Consider the following 18,746-nt stretch of genomic DNA (forward strand, 5'->3'; position numbering starts at 1 on the left):
CAGTTGCTTCTCTTGGAAATGCAGCAGTGAGTTTTGGGAGCTCACACTGCAATTACACTGACCCAGCGGGTGAGAAGTCTCGCAGTGGACTCACAGTTGATCGTATTGGCAAAAGCCAACATACTACATCCAAAGCATTTCTGTTTCTCATGTTCCTCAATTCTGGCTGGCTTCTCTTCTGCCTGTTTTACAGTGCTGGAGTTTGTTCACAAGAGATTCTTTTCTGGTCAATTACTTCCAAAAAATAAACGTGTCCATATTTTTTCCATGTATCATCATTGAATGTGCTCATAACTGTAAAAAATTTAGACACCCTGTGACAGTGGTGTGTAGTGAGAACAATAAATGTGACTATGACTCTTTAGAATTGCTAGTAGTAAAATTCTGTCAATTTCACAAACTTTCAGTCTTGCAAATTGCAGAGGAAAAAATATTCCTTTGTGATAGCATAGTAGAAATCTGTTTATATAATTCTCATCTTCTCCATTACGCTTTATTCACTCTGACCTGCTATGGCATGAAAGCACGTGGGAAAGGAGAAGGGAGATACTCCCTTTGCCAAAGGAACTGACAGAAGAAGGCATGAAGTGAACAGAGTCTGTAAATGTGCCAGAAACTAGAAAGTTTGTCCTGGTTATTTTTCTTCTCTCCCTATTTTGTCAAAGAGCTGTAAGTACACGGATCTTAGTAGTCATCTCTAACTGAGTCCAGAATTAAAAAACCAGTATGTGACAGATGGGAAGATTTATGAGGGTTATGAAATTTAAGGAGTAATTCTTTTCAAAGAGAACAATGATAGACAGGCCAAATTTATAATGCCCCCCACTTTTATTTACATGGGACTGGGAAACAGACAATACGGGTTCTAATCCGAGCCCTCTAGCAGACCTCCAACATTATGTTGATCAAGTCACTCATCCTCTTCAGGCAACAGCCTGGTTTCACTGAGTTATCTGGGCCAGAATTTCATTTCTTGTATTTCACATGGAGAGAAGCAGTGATCAAATGCACTTCTCACCTGAAGAGAAATACTGCAAACTACCCAGAAAACTCCAATGTATTACAGAACAACAAAACTGTTAGCTAAAAATATGCAAGAAAATTTAGAGAGGAAAATCTGATAAGGTTCTTCTGCATTTCTCACAGTTACTCTTCCTGTTCAGAGTTTGCTGTACATGTAAATTCTTCATCATTATGTGCTTGATTCCAACACTCCTGAAAACTGTAGTTTTGTTATTCATCTTAATACACTGACCGCCACAACAGAAGAGATAAGCAACTCATACACCCTCTCTGTTTTTAATCATCTTGGGAATCAATTTGTTATGTGGCATCATCTATTCATTCACTCCACAGCAGTTTCTCTGAAAAAGGATTTTTGCCATTTGCAGATATCAGGATCCAGCTCATTTAGCAGTGCTCCATGGTATGCCATAGAAATGCTCAAAGGAGAAATGTTGTCAGCACTTGTAGGTGACCGCTTCTTTTGAGGGAGACTCCCGGGATCCATAGCAGAAGACAAAAGTTGATACTTAGGAATTGATTCCTGACAGCAGACAAGTTAAAAGTCATATAAACAAAACAGCAGGAAATAAGGCTCGTGCTTATTCCTACTTTCACTTGAGTTCTTCTTCCTAACTGTAGTATTTTACAATTGACACTAGGAAATTTTACCTAGTTACTTTCAGACCATTTCTCCAATTTATCAAATTAAAATTTCATTTTAATGATGTCCTTTAAATCACTCACAAGACAGTATGAGATGTTCTGCAGTGATTAAGTCATTAATTTCTAGTTTATTCAAGACATTAAACATAACATTAAGACACTACACATAATATCACTTTCTAATTGAGCATTGCACTTAACTAAGAAGAACAGGTCTTGGCCAGCTCTAGAAGGACGAGCCTGGAGGAGTGTTTCTCCAAATTGCAAATAACAGAAAAGCTCACAAAAAGTATTTTGGGTTGGTTTTTTTTCCCCCTCTGGGTCTAGTATTCGGACTAGAGACTATGGTCTATGATTGGTTCTGACACTGACCTAACTGGGTATTTTTTTGAAATTTTCATTAGTGGCTTTAAGATTTGCCCCCCACTTTGCACTTTTGGCTTCAAATGTGCAACTCTGTCCAAAATACTATTTTTATGCTCACTGAATATGATACATAAATTGTCAGTTAACTGCCAAACAGTGACAGCTCCTGATAGCCCAGCTCAACAACGTCTAGAGACTTTTTTGGCATGTTCGTCTTCTGTGGACCAAATCCAGGGTGAATTCCAAAACATCACAACTTCCCCTATGAACAAATAAGATACGAGTTGGTTATCTCCTACCATTCTGCACAGGGCTGAAAGGCAGGGCTTGCCCACACCTCATTGCATTCCAATGGCACACCTACACCAGCTTCACAAAGCCCTCACTATGAATCATAGGCACAATTGGCACCTCTCAGCTGACAAGAGAAGCAATATAGCCCAACCCAAGCACTTACCCGTGCTCTAATCGGCCATTTCAATAGTTGTGTGATTTGTCACTGGAACTTGGCATAATATCCAGAGTGCATCATCTGACATCAGTTATTTTTCCACATGGACAGCCAAATGGATACTTATGTGTACAGAGAGAGAAGGAGGGAGGGAGAGATTCAGGCTTCAAAGAGTTAATTTAAAGCAGCTTCTTTGCCGAAGTTTTCGTGTTATCAATCTTCATTAGTTTTTCAAGTAGCCTTTTAATCTCTGCATTTCTACTCAAAGATCAAAGCCTTCCTATTTCTTAAACAGCTAACCTTACATTATGGTTAATCCATGAAGCACCAGGTTTTGTAAGAAAGCCACATGTGGAACAATCTGCAGGTTCTTGGGCAGAAACCCAAAATTACAACATCCCTGAGGAAGGCTGAGCTGACTTTGTGGCTGAACTGACTTTGGGGAAGCTAGGAAAGGTGTCGGGGCAAGCAGGAAAATCTAGCCACTTGTTAAAAAGAGCTTGAGCAAGGTTTCACGAGGCATGTCAGGATATTCAAACTGTGTTGAGATGACTACATAGGAGGAAGTATTTTTTTAAGATTAGCACAGAAACATCCCTCCCCCAAGTAATTTGCTTATGGAAAAAAGGGGAGTTACAGCAAAGAGCAGAGATCTCAGGTTGGGTAAATTCAGAAATCTACCTTATTTCAAAAAGCATCAAAACTTTACATCTTTATGCACTTCAACTCTTCATACTCATTGTATGAGTAATCTTTGCACAGATGCCTCAGAAATACTTTTATACTGGGTAGGATATGACTGCAAAAGAATAAAGCTTTTAGCTTGTTTGGTGGCCAAAACAAAGAAAAGCTCAATTTGTCCATTGATGATGTCACCCGGTCAAATACTGGGTTAAAAAACATTTAAAGTGTTCCTAGTACAAAGTATTAGTTTAGTTCCTGCTGAGCAAAACACACCACACACCAACAGTTAATACCAAAGCTAATACAGCAAACCCTTTAGCATGTGGATAAACAAACTGTAAAGTCACTGTTGTATCAGATCTAATCTAGAAGCCCCCTTTCTGTATCATTAAGGCACTGCACAGAGATATCAGTTGCTCTTGTTTGGTCTTACACAGGTTTTTACCTAAATGATAAGGTAAATTGAGAGGGAACCTGGAGAAAAGCTGGCATCAGTGCTGACTGCAGCTCCTAGGGATCATAAAAAACTTCACCCACCGGTGCTGTTGCTGTGCACAGTTCAGAAATGTTACAATTCAACAGCAAAGGACTGAGCTATTATGTTGAATATTTTGTTAATAGCATTTTCAATGCCTTGGTTTTTTTCCAGAATTCACCAGAGTTAAGCCAACAAGAAATTCAGTGCTTGCTTTCTCATAATACTTTGAGGGAGAAACATCTGAATCTAGAAAACAAGATAATAAAATTTTACTCCTACATGTTCTTTAAGGGTATGATCCAGATCTATTGAAATTAGTGGAAAGACTCTGACTGTCTTTAAAAGGTTTAATTTATGCTTTTTAAAAGATTTTTTTAAAAAACATGTTTGTAACAACAAAGAATCAATAAAAAATAGGAAAAACTAAGCTCTCTATTGATTTCAACAGAGGGAACCACCATAAAATCCTTTATAATCTCTCTACATGTTTATTCATAAAGTATGTCATAGTGGGAACATGCTAGATGACTTCCAAATTTAAACTCGTTAGAGATACTTTAGGGGGTTCATGGTTATTATCTGTACGATCTCACCAAAGCAGATGATGTAGTATCAATAGTAATGGAATTATCAGTTAATAGATTACTATTGAATTGTCAGGACAGCAGTTTATATTCTTCTTGAGAGATAACTTAAAGTGTATTGTTCAAGAATTTTTCCAATGAAAATTAAAAACATGTGATCTCTGTTCCCAAACTGAAAGAGAAAATCCTGCAAATGCAACAACTATTACAGTACATTCAAGACATAGAGAGATTGGAAAAAAATAGTGCGTGAGCCATAGATGATCAATACAATAGCCAAAGTAATTGTGAAAAGCTGGCTTCCCCATAGTTTCATTTAAATGTACAATCAGAAACATATTTTTCCTGGTTTATCTCCCTTTTCTCTTTCTCCATCTTTTTCTCTTCTTTTCTGTCTTATCACTGAAAAAGGTGGTGAAAAGATAATAGTAGAAGAATACTAGAAATTGTTATTTTAATGCAAAAAAAAAAAGGTTAAAAAATTGCAATGTTTTTAGAGAATCATTTTCTAGGAATCACTGTTTTACAAGCAGGTGTGTCACTGAGCAGGCTTTGCAGTCAAGGAATTGTAAGACACTTGGAGAAGTAGCATTATGGAAGTCACTAAGAGAAAGGATACCTTGATATATGTGCTTATACACATATGACCTGTTTAAAGACAGACCCTATGTCTTAGTCGCAACAGACAGGATTAAAAAAAGTTAAAAGAAACATTCACATCACATTAAGAAGTCATTGCCTTCCTCATGGAACATCGTAACTGATGAAGCAATTAAGTTTGAAACATTTTAAAATACTTTTGGTTAAATGCATTTGTGCTAAATGACTTCACTCTGACAAAGATCTATTCCTACTCGTAAAGACGGTACTCATCTGTACTTCATTTTCAAACAGGCTTTTTCAAGAAATGCTTCATACTGCACAGCACAAGATGATGAATATCGCTTAGAAGTTACGACTCCTTTGCAGAGGGTTGACTTGTTCATGGGCCAGTTCAACAGTGTCCTGTTAACTTCAATATCGGTCTTCACCAAAGGGAACCTTACTGTTGCTAATCTGGGAACTTCGGAGGGCCGCTTCATGCAGGTAAATATTACAACGACACCTTCACAATAAAAAAACATACTGGAGTTTAGCAGGATGGTGAAAAGTGAGGAGCAGTATTACCCCAGTTTAACAGGGCAATAGAAAATTGAAAATCGCTGAGTGAAATAGAGCTTCTGGAATATGAACAAAGTGCCTAATAGAGCATTCAGTGTTTTAAGTGTTTACATGGGCTTTGTGTTTTGGAGCAGTGGTTTTGGAGCAAATTCTGCCATGATCCCCACTTAGTCCAGCTGGCTTAGTTGACAGAGCAGTTTTGGTCCATGCAAACTAGATTTCATTCAAAGGAAACTAAACTGAAAGCTCTGTCTTGGATACACATCAAATATGCTTCAACCCCAGCCGGGACAGAGAGGTCCAAAACAGTGACTGATTCTTCAAACAGCTTCAGATACACACTTCATATGGTCATTTGGTCTAGAGGATCACATTAAGCCTAGTTCAATGTAAAATACTAAGACAGCTTATAATGTAGAAGCATGAGCCTCAGCATTAGTTGTTTCTATACACTGATCCACCCCTCTGGCACCACATTACTTGCTAATGTACCCATAGCCTATGACTCACAGCTGTAGAATTGAGATTAGCTCCTCCTCCACCTACTTTCAAGTTTCTCTGAGTGCATCTTAGATTTCTGGGCTCTTGCTCATTCCTGTCTCACTCTGTTCTTTTGGACAGCAATTCTTCCTGTCCTAAAACAGGTTTTCCATAATAAGTGGTAAATCACCCTCTTGAGAAGTCTGTCGCCCTCCACTGAGTACATAACTAAGCTAGACAGGTAGATTATACTACATGACTTCTTTGTAGGTGACTAACAAAATAAATCTAACCCATAGAGCCAGCGGTCTTTTACAAACTTGGCAATCAATATCAAACATCAGAAGACAAAATACTTTGAAAGCACCAAGGGCTCCCTCTATTCACCCATCTTATTTCAAGCACTGTCATCCTGCAGTGACCACCTTGGAGAGCCTGGCTTCTCCAGCAGCCACAGAGTCCAGCCTGGATGTACATCTCAGCCTGGATCCCTCTTGCACCCAAGGACCTATGTCCTTTTACTCTGCCAGTATTACTTGTCTTCTAGTGGACTTCCTGATGTATTGGCAGTCTTTGGCCCTTCTTGCTCTGTAGGCTGTAGAGAATCATCAAAGTTGGTAGTGTTGTCCCCCAGCCATCATTAACTGAAACCTGATGAGAAGGCCATCAGTTGCTGTGCCCTTTCAGTTTTCCCATTTCCTGTAACCTTCCATTAGAAAATACTTGAGCACATGTAACTTTTCATAAAAACAAGCCTTCCCTTTCTTCTCTCCCCCTTATTCTCTGTCCTTACTGCATGCAGTAAGTAGGGTTACATATTGTCCCCATTATATGGGGGCATATGTGGACAAAGGGAATGCTATACCCCAACTTCTATCCTCTGGACAGACTGGACACAGAACCTGCCCCATAATGCAAAATCCATAATGCTCCTACAGGGAAGGAGATCAAAGTGATTTACTACAAAGGACAGATGAAAAACTGGAGAAAAACATGTTTCTCTTTCCCCTTAAAAGACAGAAATTTAACAGAACGTTCAATGACAATCCTGCCAGTTTTACCTGAACTCCCATGATGACCTTGGTAGCTTTAAGCTGCAGTTTGTCTTCAGCACAGGAAAGGCAAATGCTAAAAGCTACACTCTGAGCACAGGACCAACCTACACTCTGTTCTTAAATGTAGATACTGGTTTACACAGCGAACATGAGCAATTTGTTTAACCTTTCTGAAGCCATTTCCTTATCTACCAAATACAGTTAATAACGACTGTTGTACTAACAGCATTTCTTCTGGGCTGTCACAAAGCTTTTAGGGAGGTTTGGTGGAAAGCACGAGGCAGCATTATTTTTATTTGTAACATTCTTTAAATTATTCATTCAAGTCCTGCACCACACACTTCATTCAGACATTTGCCCAACTCAAGGAACAATTAAAATATTTCCAGAATACATTTCCCATTCCAGGTTCAGTTACAGATCAAAAGCAAGCCTATTGTGTAAACTGCACATTGCCATTAAGAGAAAATATTCTCATCATTGAATTAGATTGGCTGGAGCTACAGGGGGAAGTCAGCATTGGGCTCGTATTGTAATAAGTAGGAGTTCTTTCTTTGAGGGTTTGGTGCAACCAGCAGGAGAATAAGCATACTGACTACCTGTAAACACTGCCTCCGAATAAAAAGTTTCATATTTGTTTTGCCTTTAAATGATCTTGGAAGGGATACTAGGTCTGTAGGATATAGCAGACACAGCTTCTTGCAGAATTTAATGTTCACTTACATTAAATCTTTTTTTTTTTTTCCACTAATGTTATCTAGGAAGTGCTTTCAAATATGTTCATTAGCAAATGCCCAACTAAAGCAGATTTGCAGTGTTTCTATGGAAATATAGCTATTAACTGCAATGAGATGGAGATCATTAAAAATTGAGCTATTAAATGACCATTACTGAAGTAAAATGGGTTAAAAAAATCAGGATAATCTAACAATTGCTTAATTTATCAAAAATATATCTCCAAACACTTCCCCACGTTTTTTAGCAAAGAAATGTAATGATGTTCTTTTTTTTTTTTCCATTCACAAATCTGCTGGAACATATTGCAAAGAATCCTCAGTTTTTCACTTACTACTCAACTCACTTTTGCACAGTCATTTGCACTCATATTTGTAGCTCTTTGGACATGCAAATATTGAATTTTCCTGTGCAAACCTCTTGTAACTTGTAGTTATTCAAGCTGACTATATCCCTTCAGAGACAGGTATGCTTTCAGAGAAAATTAGTTGCAAAATTCTACCTATCAGAGAACCTGGTTTAAAACTGTTTATGTTGTATTAATATCTTGTGAGCATATTTTCATGCCAATTATTTAAAAGCAAAAGAAAAAAAATATTCATATACAGGTTTCTAAAATTAGAAAATCAGCTCAGCCCTTCAAGTGAATCCAGTTCATCTTGTATCCTCTCTGAAATACCAAGTCTTACCATATTTAGACAATTTGTGACATAAATTTCAGCACTAGCAGTCATCTGTGAGATTAAAAGAAATAGTACTACAGTACCTCTGTCTCTAACAACCGCACCCTGAAGTGCCCAAATATGAAACAGCTTTGTGAAAGTAATGAACATTTAATTCACATTTTTTCTGTATTAATTTAGAGTTTCCTTTAATTGTTATGAAACATTTTGTGGGGAAAAAGACAGATGTTTAAAACATAGTGATCATGTCGCCTAAATTGAATTGAAGCTCCAAGCCTATGCTGTGGAAGCCAGTAGGTGCAGCAGAAAGTGACTGATACTCAACCTGAGAGAAATTTATTTGAAAATGTTTCCCATATTCTTCCATTATACTTGATCAGCAGCCAACCATTCTCCTTCTTTTCTTTTTTTCATTTTTCTTGCCATCTTTCCATCTCCTTTTGCATTTCTTCTGCTCATCATCTTCTGCTTTCCTACCGCCCTCTCATCTCTAGCTCTATTTCCATCTCCATCCATTTTTCTCTTTTTAGCACATGCCTATAGCATAGCATTGGTGCAAAAGTCAACAGAAGGTTTAACATGTAGTTTCTGAGAACAAAGTTTTTCCTTCTGTAGACGATGGCTACCAGATTCTGGGGTTTTGGTGTATTCAGAGACATATCACAATGAATAGTTCCTATCTTGACAAGTGATTCCGCTGAAGCTTATAGCATTACCCATCAAAACTGTACCAATGATCCAATTCAGAATATAGCCTGTGTTTTGCTTATTTAAAAACAGTCATGTGAGGAGCAAATAAAATTCAGAATGCAAAAGCAGGCATGTTTTATCCAACCAAGGAATAGTCACCTATTGTTTTCTGCTTGTGCTTTTAGTTCAATTAAGTAGAATTATTCACTTAAACATCTCTGGAAAGCACTAATACTAATAGGAAAGGAAATACAGCCTCCTTCACTAACTGTTTATTTTTTTCAGCCAAAATCTAAAACTAAAATAAAATCGATCTGGTTGGTCCACATACAGAAGATTCATGAGTTCTTTTAAGGAGGATAATTGGGGCCAGGAGGTGAATTCCAAAGCTCTCCTGGAGAGTAATTGCAGCCCATTGACATACTGAGCATGTTTTGGCTGCAACAGAAATGTTAAAATCTGTATTTGGCCATGAATAGATTGGAGTTTGTAGTTTACCAAATATTGTGGAGTTTCTGTTACAAAACAGAGCAGTAATAATTTTTCTAAGACAGCTGACATGCATGAGACGGAAAAGAAAAATGGTTTTACTTCCTTCCTAAGCTGGAGCCTGACAACAAGCTTTTTTTTTCCCCTTCTTTTTTTTTGCTGTTGAAAAGTTGCAGCTGTTTCGGCCTTTCTTATTGTGCTTGTTTTCAGAGTGTGACTGGGAACACAGACTGAAAGTACAGCTGTTGGGTGCAAAGTGAATCAGGTATTTCACAGTGGTTATTTGATTAGAAAACAGCACCCAGTCACAATGCTATAGTTGAGGAATCAGATTTTCAGCTGGTGTAAAGCAGCCTTACTCTGCTCAAACCAAGGAAGCTACCCCGAGAGTACGACTTACAACTGGAAAAGACACTTTTATTACCAGCCAGTATTTTGGGAAATTGTTGTTTATCAACCCCACACCCCGCTCCATGATACATTGAGATAACATATCTTCTATTTTTGCTCAGTTCCAAGGTGATCTTTTTTTTCTGCCTGCAGTTTGGTATTATGTCAGAGAGTGACTTTTGAGTGATGAAGAAAGGAGCAAAGTTCTTCAGGAAGGGGAAATCTTTCTGATAGCTCTGGGGAGAGTGGGATATGGGAAAGTTTTACAAGATTTATTCCGAAAAGCTCACATTTGGTCTGGCCTTAGCAGTGAACAAGAGACTGATGCCTTTGACGTATGCAGAGGCTGGCTTTTGGCATAACACTATGTTTGGAAGCAGAATACTGCGTGTGCTCCCTATGCTTGAAGCTGGCCTCACCAAGGTAAAGCCCAAGCAAATACATTGCTTGTTGGTGACCTTCTTGAGGAAGAGAGGGATAGAGAAGTTTTCACTGTACCTTTTACAACTACTATGGGCAACTGCTTTCTTCAGATGCACTTTTGGCAGCAGGGCCATCTCATGCTTCTGACTATACCAGTGAAATTCAGTGCACAGCGGGGCAGCACTGAGCTGTGTGTGGAGTGAGGAGCTCCCCCATGTGCCCTCTCATCTTCATGGGGCAGTAGGACACCTGTCCTGTTACTCCTGCAGGTAAGAAGAGGGTCTTCCCATGGGTCTACACGCTCTCTGAGATGCAGTCAGCCACATGCTGGCTGCAGTCCTGTCCAATCTAGCTGGACATGAGCCAGCTCTAGCTGAGAAGCCGAGTGTTAGCAAAACATGGTCACGCACTGTCGTGTCTGAACAGTTTCTGGACTGAAAATGGCTTAGGGCACGAGAACCAAGGCACAATGGCACAGATAGGCCTTGTTGGAGTAGAGCACGTCACACAACAGGCCGCTCACCCTCCTCTGGGCCTCTCTGCACTTTTTAGACATGAAACAATACAGAATAATAATAAGCCTTATTCTAGGGACCCATTATATCCCAGTGTTTTTAACCAGATTCTTAGCTAAGAAAGGATGATGGCGTTAGAATAAAGATACCTCTCCCAGTACCTCCTGATTCTGGCACTCAGTGGCCCAGAGATTCCCTGAGCTGGAAATTGCACCCGTATCTGACATTTAATAGTTCTTTATGCACTCCTTTACCATCAATTTTGATTATTGTTTTTTGAAATCATTTGTTGTCTTGTCCTCCATGGTATGCTGTGACAGTGACTTCCATAATTTCATTCTGCTTGGAATGATGAAGAGTTTCCTTTGGGGTTTCCTTAAGCTCCTGCCTTATCGTTTCATTTTGTGCCCCTGATTCTGTCTGATGAGGAATAGGGACAGGGCTCTCACAGATCAATGGTTTAGGAAATTTTCACACGCCGAGCATGACTCTGTTGGCTTTCACATCAAAGTAGACAGAACACTTGATAGTCACACTCATTTCCCAGGAATACTTATGATTGAAAACAAACATCACCACCACCACCGAACTTTAACACACACTGCATTTCCCCGAAAAGAGAGAAATTAGCATGTGTCATAGCTGCTTTCATAGATTCATATGCCAGGGAACATAATGCATGCTACAGAAATTAGTATAGACAAAAATAATCACATCTGCTTTTTATTTGTAACTGCAGTCAAGGCTTGGAAAAATTTGTCACAGAATTCAGCAAGAAGAGAGCCAAGCCTTCAGTATTGCTCTCCTCTTGCAAACAGCAAAGTGGCAAGGCCTTACCACTCAAGGCATTGAGGCTCAAAGCCATGGTGCCTATCAGCAAAACTGAGTTATGCAGAGCAAAGAAGTACAGAGCTTTGCATCTTTCAGCGTGGTCATTCAAATCCAGTTTATACCATAGTATACTGGAAGCCATTTCCACCTTTGAATTGATCAACCTTCTTTTGATCTAGTTCCTGCCCCACTAGACAAATGTGATTGTAACAAAACCCACCAGTACAGGTGGCAAGTGCGAGGAGGTCAAGAAATACATGAGCATGGATCTAAAACCTTTCAGAGCCAGAAGGAGGAAGGAAACATGGGATGCCCATGGAGTCATTGCAAAAGTTGACCTCGGGGTCTGCTGCTGTCTTGCCTCTGTGGTCTAGCAATTCACCTGGCTTTCCAATACTGGCAGTCTGACCTATTTAAGGCTAATCGCAAACTGTGCACATGTGCATTTGTAGGAATGTAAATAGTTGCAATCCTTCCCACTTTATAGATTTTAAACCTGCAGAAAACTGTTGCAAACTCTTGATAAGTAACATTTTCATCTAAATAGCTCAACTTTTAACAGTTTTATAATAGCGGTTCTTTGGGTGGTAAAGAATGTATCTTGATGCTCTCAGAAAAAAATACCAAGTATTGCAGAATGTTAAATCCATATAGCCAAAACTTACACCTGGTGCCAAATAACTGTTTTGAGAGCACACGTGTTTTAATATTCAGTTTGAGTAGAAAAGCTTGCACTCTTCAGAGGAGATCCATTATACTCTCCATGGATTAGAATGATATACAGCATTTAGAGAGCTACATATGTGCCCTTTGCAAGGCTATGCTGCATATCCCAGGGCATTTGAGGCATTACACAATAAAGTTAACCCTGAGCCTATCTCTGCTGGATAATGGCCTACACCTGCCAGACATCTAGGGGAAAAATAACAATATGATACTTAGATGAGATTGCTTTTAGAAGGCTTCTCATTTTTGCAGAAGATATTTCAACATGTAGACACTAACATTTGTAATTCAATCCTGCTGACTAGCAGAACTGAGCTTCAGAATGATTTTTAGAAGAAGCTGTTGCATGCTGGTTTTCAACTCAAGTTATTAAACTCTGAATTTGCCATATTATGCATAAATGAATCTAGAGTCAAGTCTTCTTACTTAACATTAATACTAGCTGATGGCAACGAAAGAATATTTAAATTAATTATTTTAATGTTCATAGATTAAGCGATAGCTGACTTCCAGTATAAAGATTATATTAATTAATAAATTAATTAATTAACTGTTGGCTGTCATCTTTATGGAAGCTATGCTGAAAGACCACATACTTGTGTAGTTTTCTCTTAAATAGAGGGACATAAATATTGTGTTTGCTTTGAGAAGGACGTCTGAGTTTGTAGTTACTGATAGTGAACATCAGATAGATACAGAAGCGTTATTTGTAAGAACATCAGAAGAGCCACATGGGTTTAAACAAAGTGTCCGTCTAGTTCAGTGCTCAGTCTCCAGCAGTGGTGACAAGTGTATGCCAAGGGACCCAGGCAAAATATGTAATACATTCTGCTTCAAGACTCCCAACTATTTTCCATTCTGGTGATTTCCTGAGCTATTGGGTTTTGTCTGTTTAGCTCCTTCCATGTACATGTGGAGTTTCCCTTTGAATGTGTATTCCTTTTGCATGCACATTCTTCTCCAAGGAGTCCCGTAGGTCATTGCATATTGCTAGGAAGTCTTATTCTTACGTTTGCTTTGAACCTGACTCTCACTTTTGATGGTGTTTAGTACTTTTATTGGAAGAGAGTAAATGGTCGGTCTTTACCCACTCATGATTCTGTATGCCTTTTTCATAGCGTTTCCACACCTACCCTACCCAGTCTTCGTTCATTACAGCCTTTTTACCATCTTTGTTACCCTTCTCTGAACCTTTTGCCATTTTAACACACTCTTTTTGACATGAGGCAAACAGAACTACACAGAGAATTCAAGGTTTGGGCAAGCCATGAATTTGTAAGACATCAGGACATTTTCTAGTTTGTTCTCTAATCCTTTTCTAATAATTCTTAAGCTTTTATTTTGTTTTTTTGACTGCTGCTGAGCAGTGAGATGATGTTTTCATGGAACTATCTATCATAGACTGCTTTACATTCATCTTCTTTATTGTATTTCACCTGCCATTTTATTGCCTTGACATGCTGTCTTGTAAAGTCCTTCTGCCATCCTTCATAGCCTGTCCTCATCCTTATCACCTTGAATACCTTCAGATCATCAGAAAACTTTGTCACTGGACTGCTCAACCACTTTTCCAGCTCATTTATGGGTATGTTGGACAGTATGGATCCCAGCACAGACACCTTGCAGAACACTTCTGGTGACTTCTCTCTATTGCAAGGACTGACCATTTACTGCTAAAGCCTGTTTGTTCTCTTTTAGTCAATTATTTTTCTGTGCAAGACCTTCCCTTTCTCCTAACTGCTTGAGTGCAGGCACATTTCTCTTATGCTCTGCAGAAATGCTTGCTTATTAAATTAATTATTAAAAGGTAAAAAAAAACCAACACCACTCCCACAAAAAAAGCCCCAAAAAACTAAACCAGCACTTTATAGTCTTTGTAAAAAGAAATCCTGTAGTACTGAACCATTTCCACAGTAGAAGTAGCTCCTGTATGGTGGTGTGTCCATGGTAGATTAAAGCCACGCTGTACGCATACCAGCCCAGTCCCAAGCAATAAAAATCAGAGGTTTCTGAGAATGACACTGGAGTCCTAAGTAGCCTCTTCTTCCTGCTGTAGAAGCTGTCATCAAAATGCCTTTTTCTTCAGGATTATGTTGGATAAGGGTAAGATAGAATTTCAAGGACTGGGCTGATGCGTGCAAAAACCGCACAGTTATATAGACCAGAAAGAGCATTTTTGCATCTAGTATCTGTTACAGCAGCCCTGTAGGCTGGTAGATTAGTTCTAAGCAAACTCCAAACTTTTATTCCGTAGTCCCAAATGAGTTAGGAAGTGTTATTTGAGCTCCCTATATGTCATGAGGTCAAAGTCTGTTCACTTGGGTTTTGAGCAGGTGATTTGACTATCAGCCTCAGTAAAATAAAGGTCGGTCAGTGTTTAAAGTACCAGATAATTTTTCCAAGATTGTAGAGATGAGATCCAAATTTTCATGTATTGTCCTGAGGTTGCAATGCAGATATGTTTAAAGGGTTAACAGTGTGGCTCAATCAGAAAGAATGCTTGGCAATAAGAGGAAGCCTGGATTAATGATAGAAAAGAATTCTTAGCATTTTATAGCAGTGGGTATTCGAGATGAGACACGGCTAATGATCAACTAAAAAGGTATTTGCAGCTGTGGTGCTACCTCTCCCCATAATGCCAACATTAATCAAGCTTTTTCATGCAGCTTTGCAGTCCATTCTATTTTTCATTGTCCTGAATATAAAAACAGGGCTCATGCCCTAATACACTGAGTCAGAGACCATACTTCTGTGTCACCAAAAATGATCAGACCTTATTGATTTCTAAAAGCTGCACTTTCTGCACTGTGAAACAAACCCATAGCAAAGTCTTTAACAAAGCCAGCTTCATTTTAAAGAAAAAAAAGCCTCTTATAACCCCAAACTGTCTGGGACGTGAAGCACTTATTGCCATGAATAATCTGCTCATATATTTTATTTAAGTCTTGAATTACAACAAAACATCAGCTGTAATTACAGCATATCTAAGCCTAGTTTTGGAGTCAGCCATCTTGTTGAAAGACCTTGGCAGTGCGAAAAGCCAGTGAAATCGTGTAAGTCAATGTCCTAGCTGTTCTGATGCTGCCTTCAGAGTCAGAAGAAAAGCTTCATTATAGTGAAAAATTAAACATTTGACATACAAGTTATTTCCAGAATGGCTTCAATCTTTTTAAATAATGAAACCCATTGAATCTCAACTTCTCAGCAAATGTTCATTATCTAAATTCCTTAAGTAAACTACACGTGATGCAGCTTTTGAAACATGAACATGATCTTCCCTCATGTAAACAATCCTCTGCCTTTGTTGCCTGATGCTATCACATTTGGGCACACATCTTTCTGGATTGCAGGCCCAAGCCTATAAAATCTCGCTATCGAATATCCACCCCAATCTGCAGATGCTTTATGCTTCTGCTTAACAGCCATGACTCATCCCATTAAAGTCAACAAAGTTACAGTAGTAAAGTTAAGCGTGTGTTTGCAGGAATAGGTCCAAGTTCTCAGAAGTATTTAGGTAACTCAAGATTCAGAGAGATGACTGGTGGGGGAATTTCATACTGGTGTGACTAATCTCCCTAAGATCTCCTAAAATCAAGTGAGAGAGAGAGAGACAGAACTCTTGCAAAGGGGCTTCAGGACAACTAAATTAGGCTTCTGTTTTGGAGCAACTTCCAAAGAAGCCTCCAGTTCTCCCTGTCGTTTAAGAGGTGCTTTGAGTGCTCTGTCCTGCAGAAATCAGCAGGACCAGACCTCAAAGTGCTCAGCGATGTCTTGCAAGGAGCTTGTCTGCAGCAATAGTCACGTCACCAGCTCTGGGAGTTGAGCTCTGCATACCTGTGGCTCTGTAGTGCTGCTCACAGCGACAACCTGTGCCTGCCATGGCTTTGCCCTCTAATGGCCTCACGTGCATCCAGACCAGATACTGTTGACACAGGGTAAAGTTTACTTTTCAAAGTGAAGGACCAAAGCGAAAATAAATGGAAATATCTTTGACTTGTGAGGGCCTGGAGTTTTAAGATTCTTTTAAATAGACTTTGTAGATAAAATTCTTCTTTCTTAAATGTACAGGGCTGACTAAATGATCCATCTTCATTTTTTACGGTTGATTTGTAAATACCTGACGTCAAAGAACTAGAAAACATGGAATGACTCCTTCATACTTTAATAAATACTATGTATTTTGAGGATCCTCCAACAGCCACGATTTTGCTGTGTTAATAAAGGAGATTTTATAGCGCTTTAATCAGATCATGATGGAACATTATGCAAAATATTATGCAATGTAATGCAAAGTAATTAATGCAAGCAGAGAAGTGGTAGGAACACAAGACCTCTGAGCAGCATGCATTTGTGGCACACACTGCTGATTCTCCCAATTTATTTCTTTCTTAGATAGTGGTTTCCCGTTCAGAACCCACAGCTCCACATGTCAGCTTTCAGCTAGACTCCCACCCCATCTCTCCTCAAGTTGTTGTCGAGAATTCATTAGCAGATGATGGCTATACCCTGGTAGTGACTGGGAAAAAGGTGAGTGGTTCATAATCTAATCCTTCTGTGCACTGTGTAAACCTGCCTTCAGAGCAGCAACTTTCAGTAAGAGCAACTATTCACACTACTGCTTTATGCTCTGCATCCTCCCAGCCTTGCCATTCCCTTGGGAACATTGGAGGGGCAAGTTTCCTCCAAGACTTTTTTTCCCCCTACTAAACGAACCAACAGCCTAATATTGAGAAATGTTTAAATAAGGTAAGAGCTGTGATATAAAGCAACAAAAGCCAGGAAATGCAAATTTTAAGGCTGAAACCCTGTCCTTAATTCAAGTGCTTGCAAATAAAAACCACACAATGGCTTAAGAAAAGAATGGTGCTCACAGTTTCCTGGCTTTTGTTAGTTTGTGTCATAACATTATAACATTTTAAGGGGAGGGGTGTGTGTACAAGAGTTACGTGGGTGTGTTCAAAATTGGGAGTCTGTTCATCGTAAGGTTTGAAAATTACTTTAGCACGTGGTCTACAAAGGGTTAACAAAAGATCAAGAGCTGTCGTAAATATGCTATTGTCATAAGTAGATATGCATTGTAGAATAGGTTTAAAACATCAGCAGATAAAATTACAGATAATCCTAAACCATAATCGTAAGCAATAAATTGACCACTTGAGCTCTATAAGAATTTACAGAAATATAGCAGCCATTAGTAAAGATGGTTATTAATCATTTACTAGAAATGTATGAGATATTTATAAGAGTAATCTTCAAGAAAATGTCCAAAAAAAGTTTAAGGTACTGAAGTATAAAGAAGTATGATGTACTTATACAGTAATGTAGTTATATACTACTTTTAATATTTTGACTAAAAATAATTCTTATATATTTAGAGTGACTGTTATCTGTTATCATAACTATCCTGATATTCTAAATAATTTTAATTCATATTTTAGGTATAGATATTATAGATTTTTATGATAGGTGTTAAAAAACAAGTACTTGGGCAGTCACATGCTGTAAGTGTGTCACAGGTATTAATACAGCCTCACCAAAGCTGAAATAGCCATCGTGCCTATTTTTACAAACGTATGAACTAAGACATACTGAGATGCACTGTTTTTTCCAAGAACTAGCGCAGAACTGGGAGGAACACACTGCTGTTTTCTTTTTCCATCAGCAAAAAATGCCATCTTGCTGTAAACACCAGATGCTGGTAGTAACGATATATAACATTAAGATGCCTTTAGGGTTTCTCCCAAGCGAATTTAAAATCATGTCAGTTAAATTACTTATAAGATCCTATAATTACTGAGCTAAAGAGAAGTCAAACCACGGCTCGCACATCTGAAATCTGAGTAGCACCACAGCGCATTGCATAAATAGAGACTCTCCTTGCCACTTAGTGTGTGTATTAAAAGGATCCGTGCATCATCTCTTTCCATCGACAGATAACGAAGATCCCGCTGAAGGGGCCGGGCTGCCATCACTTCAGGTCCTGCAGCCAGTGCCTGCTGGCACCTCCCTTCATGGAGTGTGGCTGGTGCAGCCACCAGTGCCTCAGGTCTCCCGAGTGCCCCGGCGGCACCTGGACCCAGGAGACCTGCTTGCCCAGGGTTTATGAGGTAACACGGTGGATTTCTCGCATTTGTCTCTGAGGGAAGAACATGGTCTGCACTCTGCGGACATTTCCTGTTTATTTTTGTGCAGTTATGATACATGAAGGGTCTGCTCTCGTCGACTTCCCCTCGGCCTCGGTGTACATAAAGCCTCTGGCTGGCTGCACGTACTCTCCCTGGATGCTGCAGGCTCAGGGGCTCACAGTGGACAGGTCTGTCTGATCCTCCTGGCTTGC

At 39.1% G+C, this 18,746-nt stretch overlaps 1 protein-coding gene across 2 annotated transcripts in view; it reads left to right on the plus strand.

The window, feature by feature from the left end:
• MET (MET proto-oncogene, receptor tyrosine kinase) overlaps positions 1–18,746 on the plus strand; it is a 68,726-nt gene that overhangs the window by 10,052 nt on the left and 39,928 nt on the right. For both annotated transcript variants that reach the window (XM_009961938.2, XM_086473047.1), the window contains exons 2-4: positions 5,126–5,317; positions 16,802–16,936; positions 18,343–18,516. In XM_009961938.2, coding sequence (XP_009960240.1) covers positions 5,126–5,317; positions 16,802–16,936; positions 18,343–18,516 — 501 coding nt within the window. The remainder of the gene's footprint in view (positions 1–5,125; positions 5,318–16,801; positions 16,937–18,342; positions 18,517–18,746) is intronic.

The sequence above is a fragment of the Leptosomus discolor genome, chromosome 1 (genome assembly GCF_034619465.1).
Source record: "Leptosomus discolor isolate bLepDis1 chromosome 1, bLepDis1.hap2, whole genome shotgun sequence".
NCBI lineage: Eukaryota > Metazoa > Chordata > Aves > Leptosomiformes > Leptosomidae > Leptosomus > Leptosomus discolor.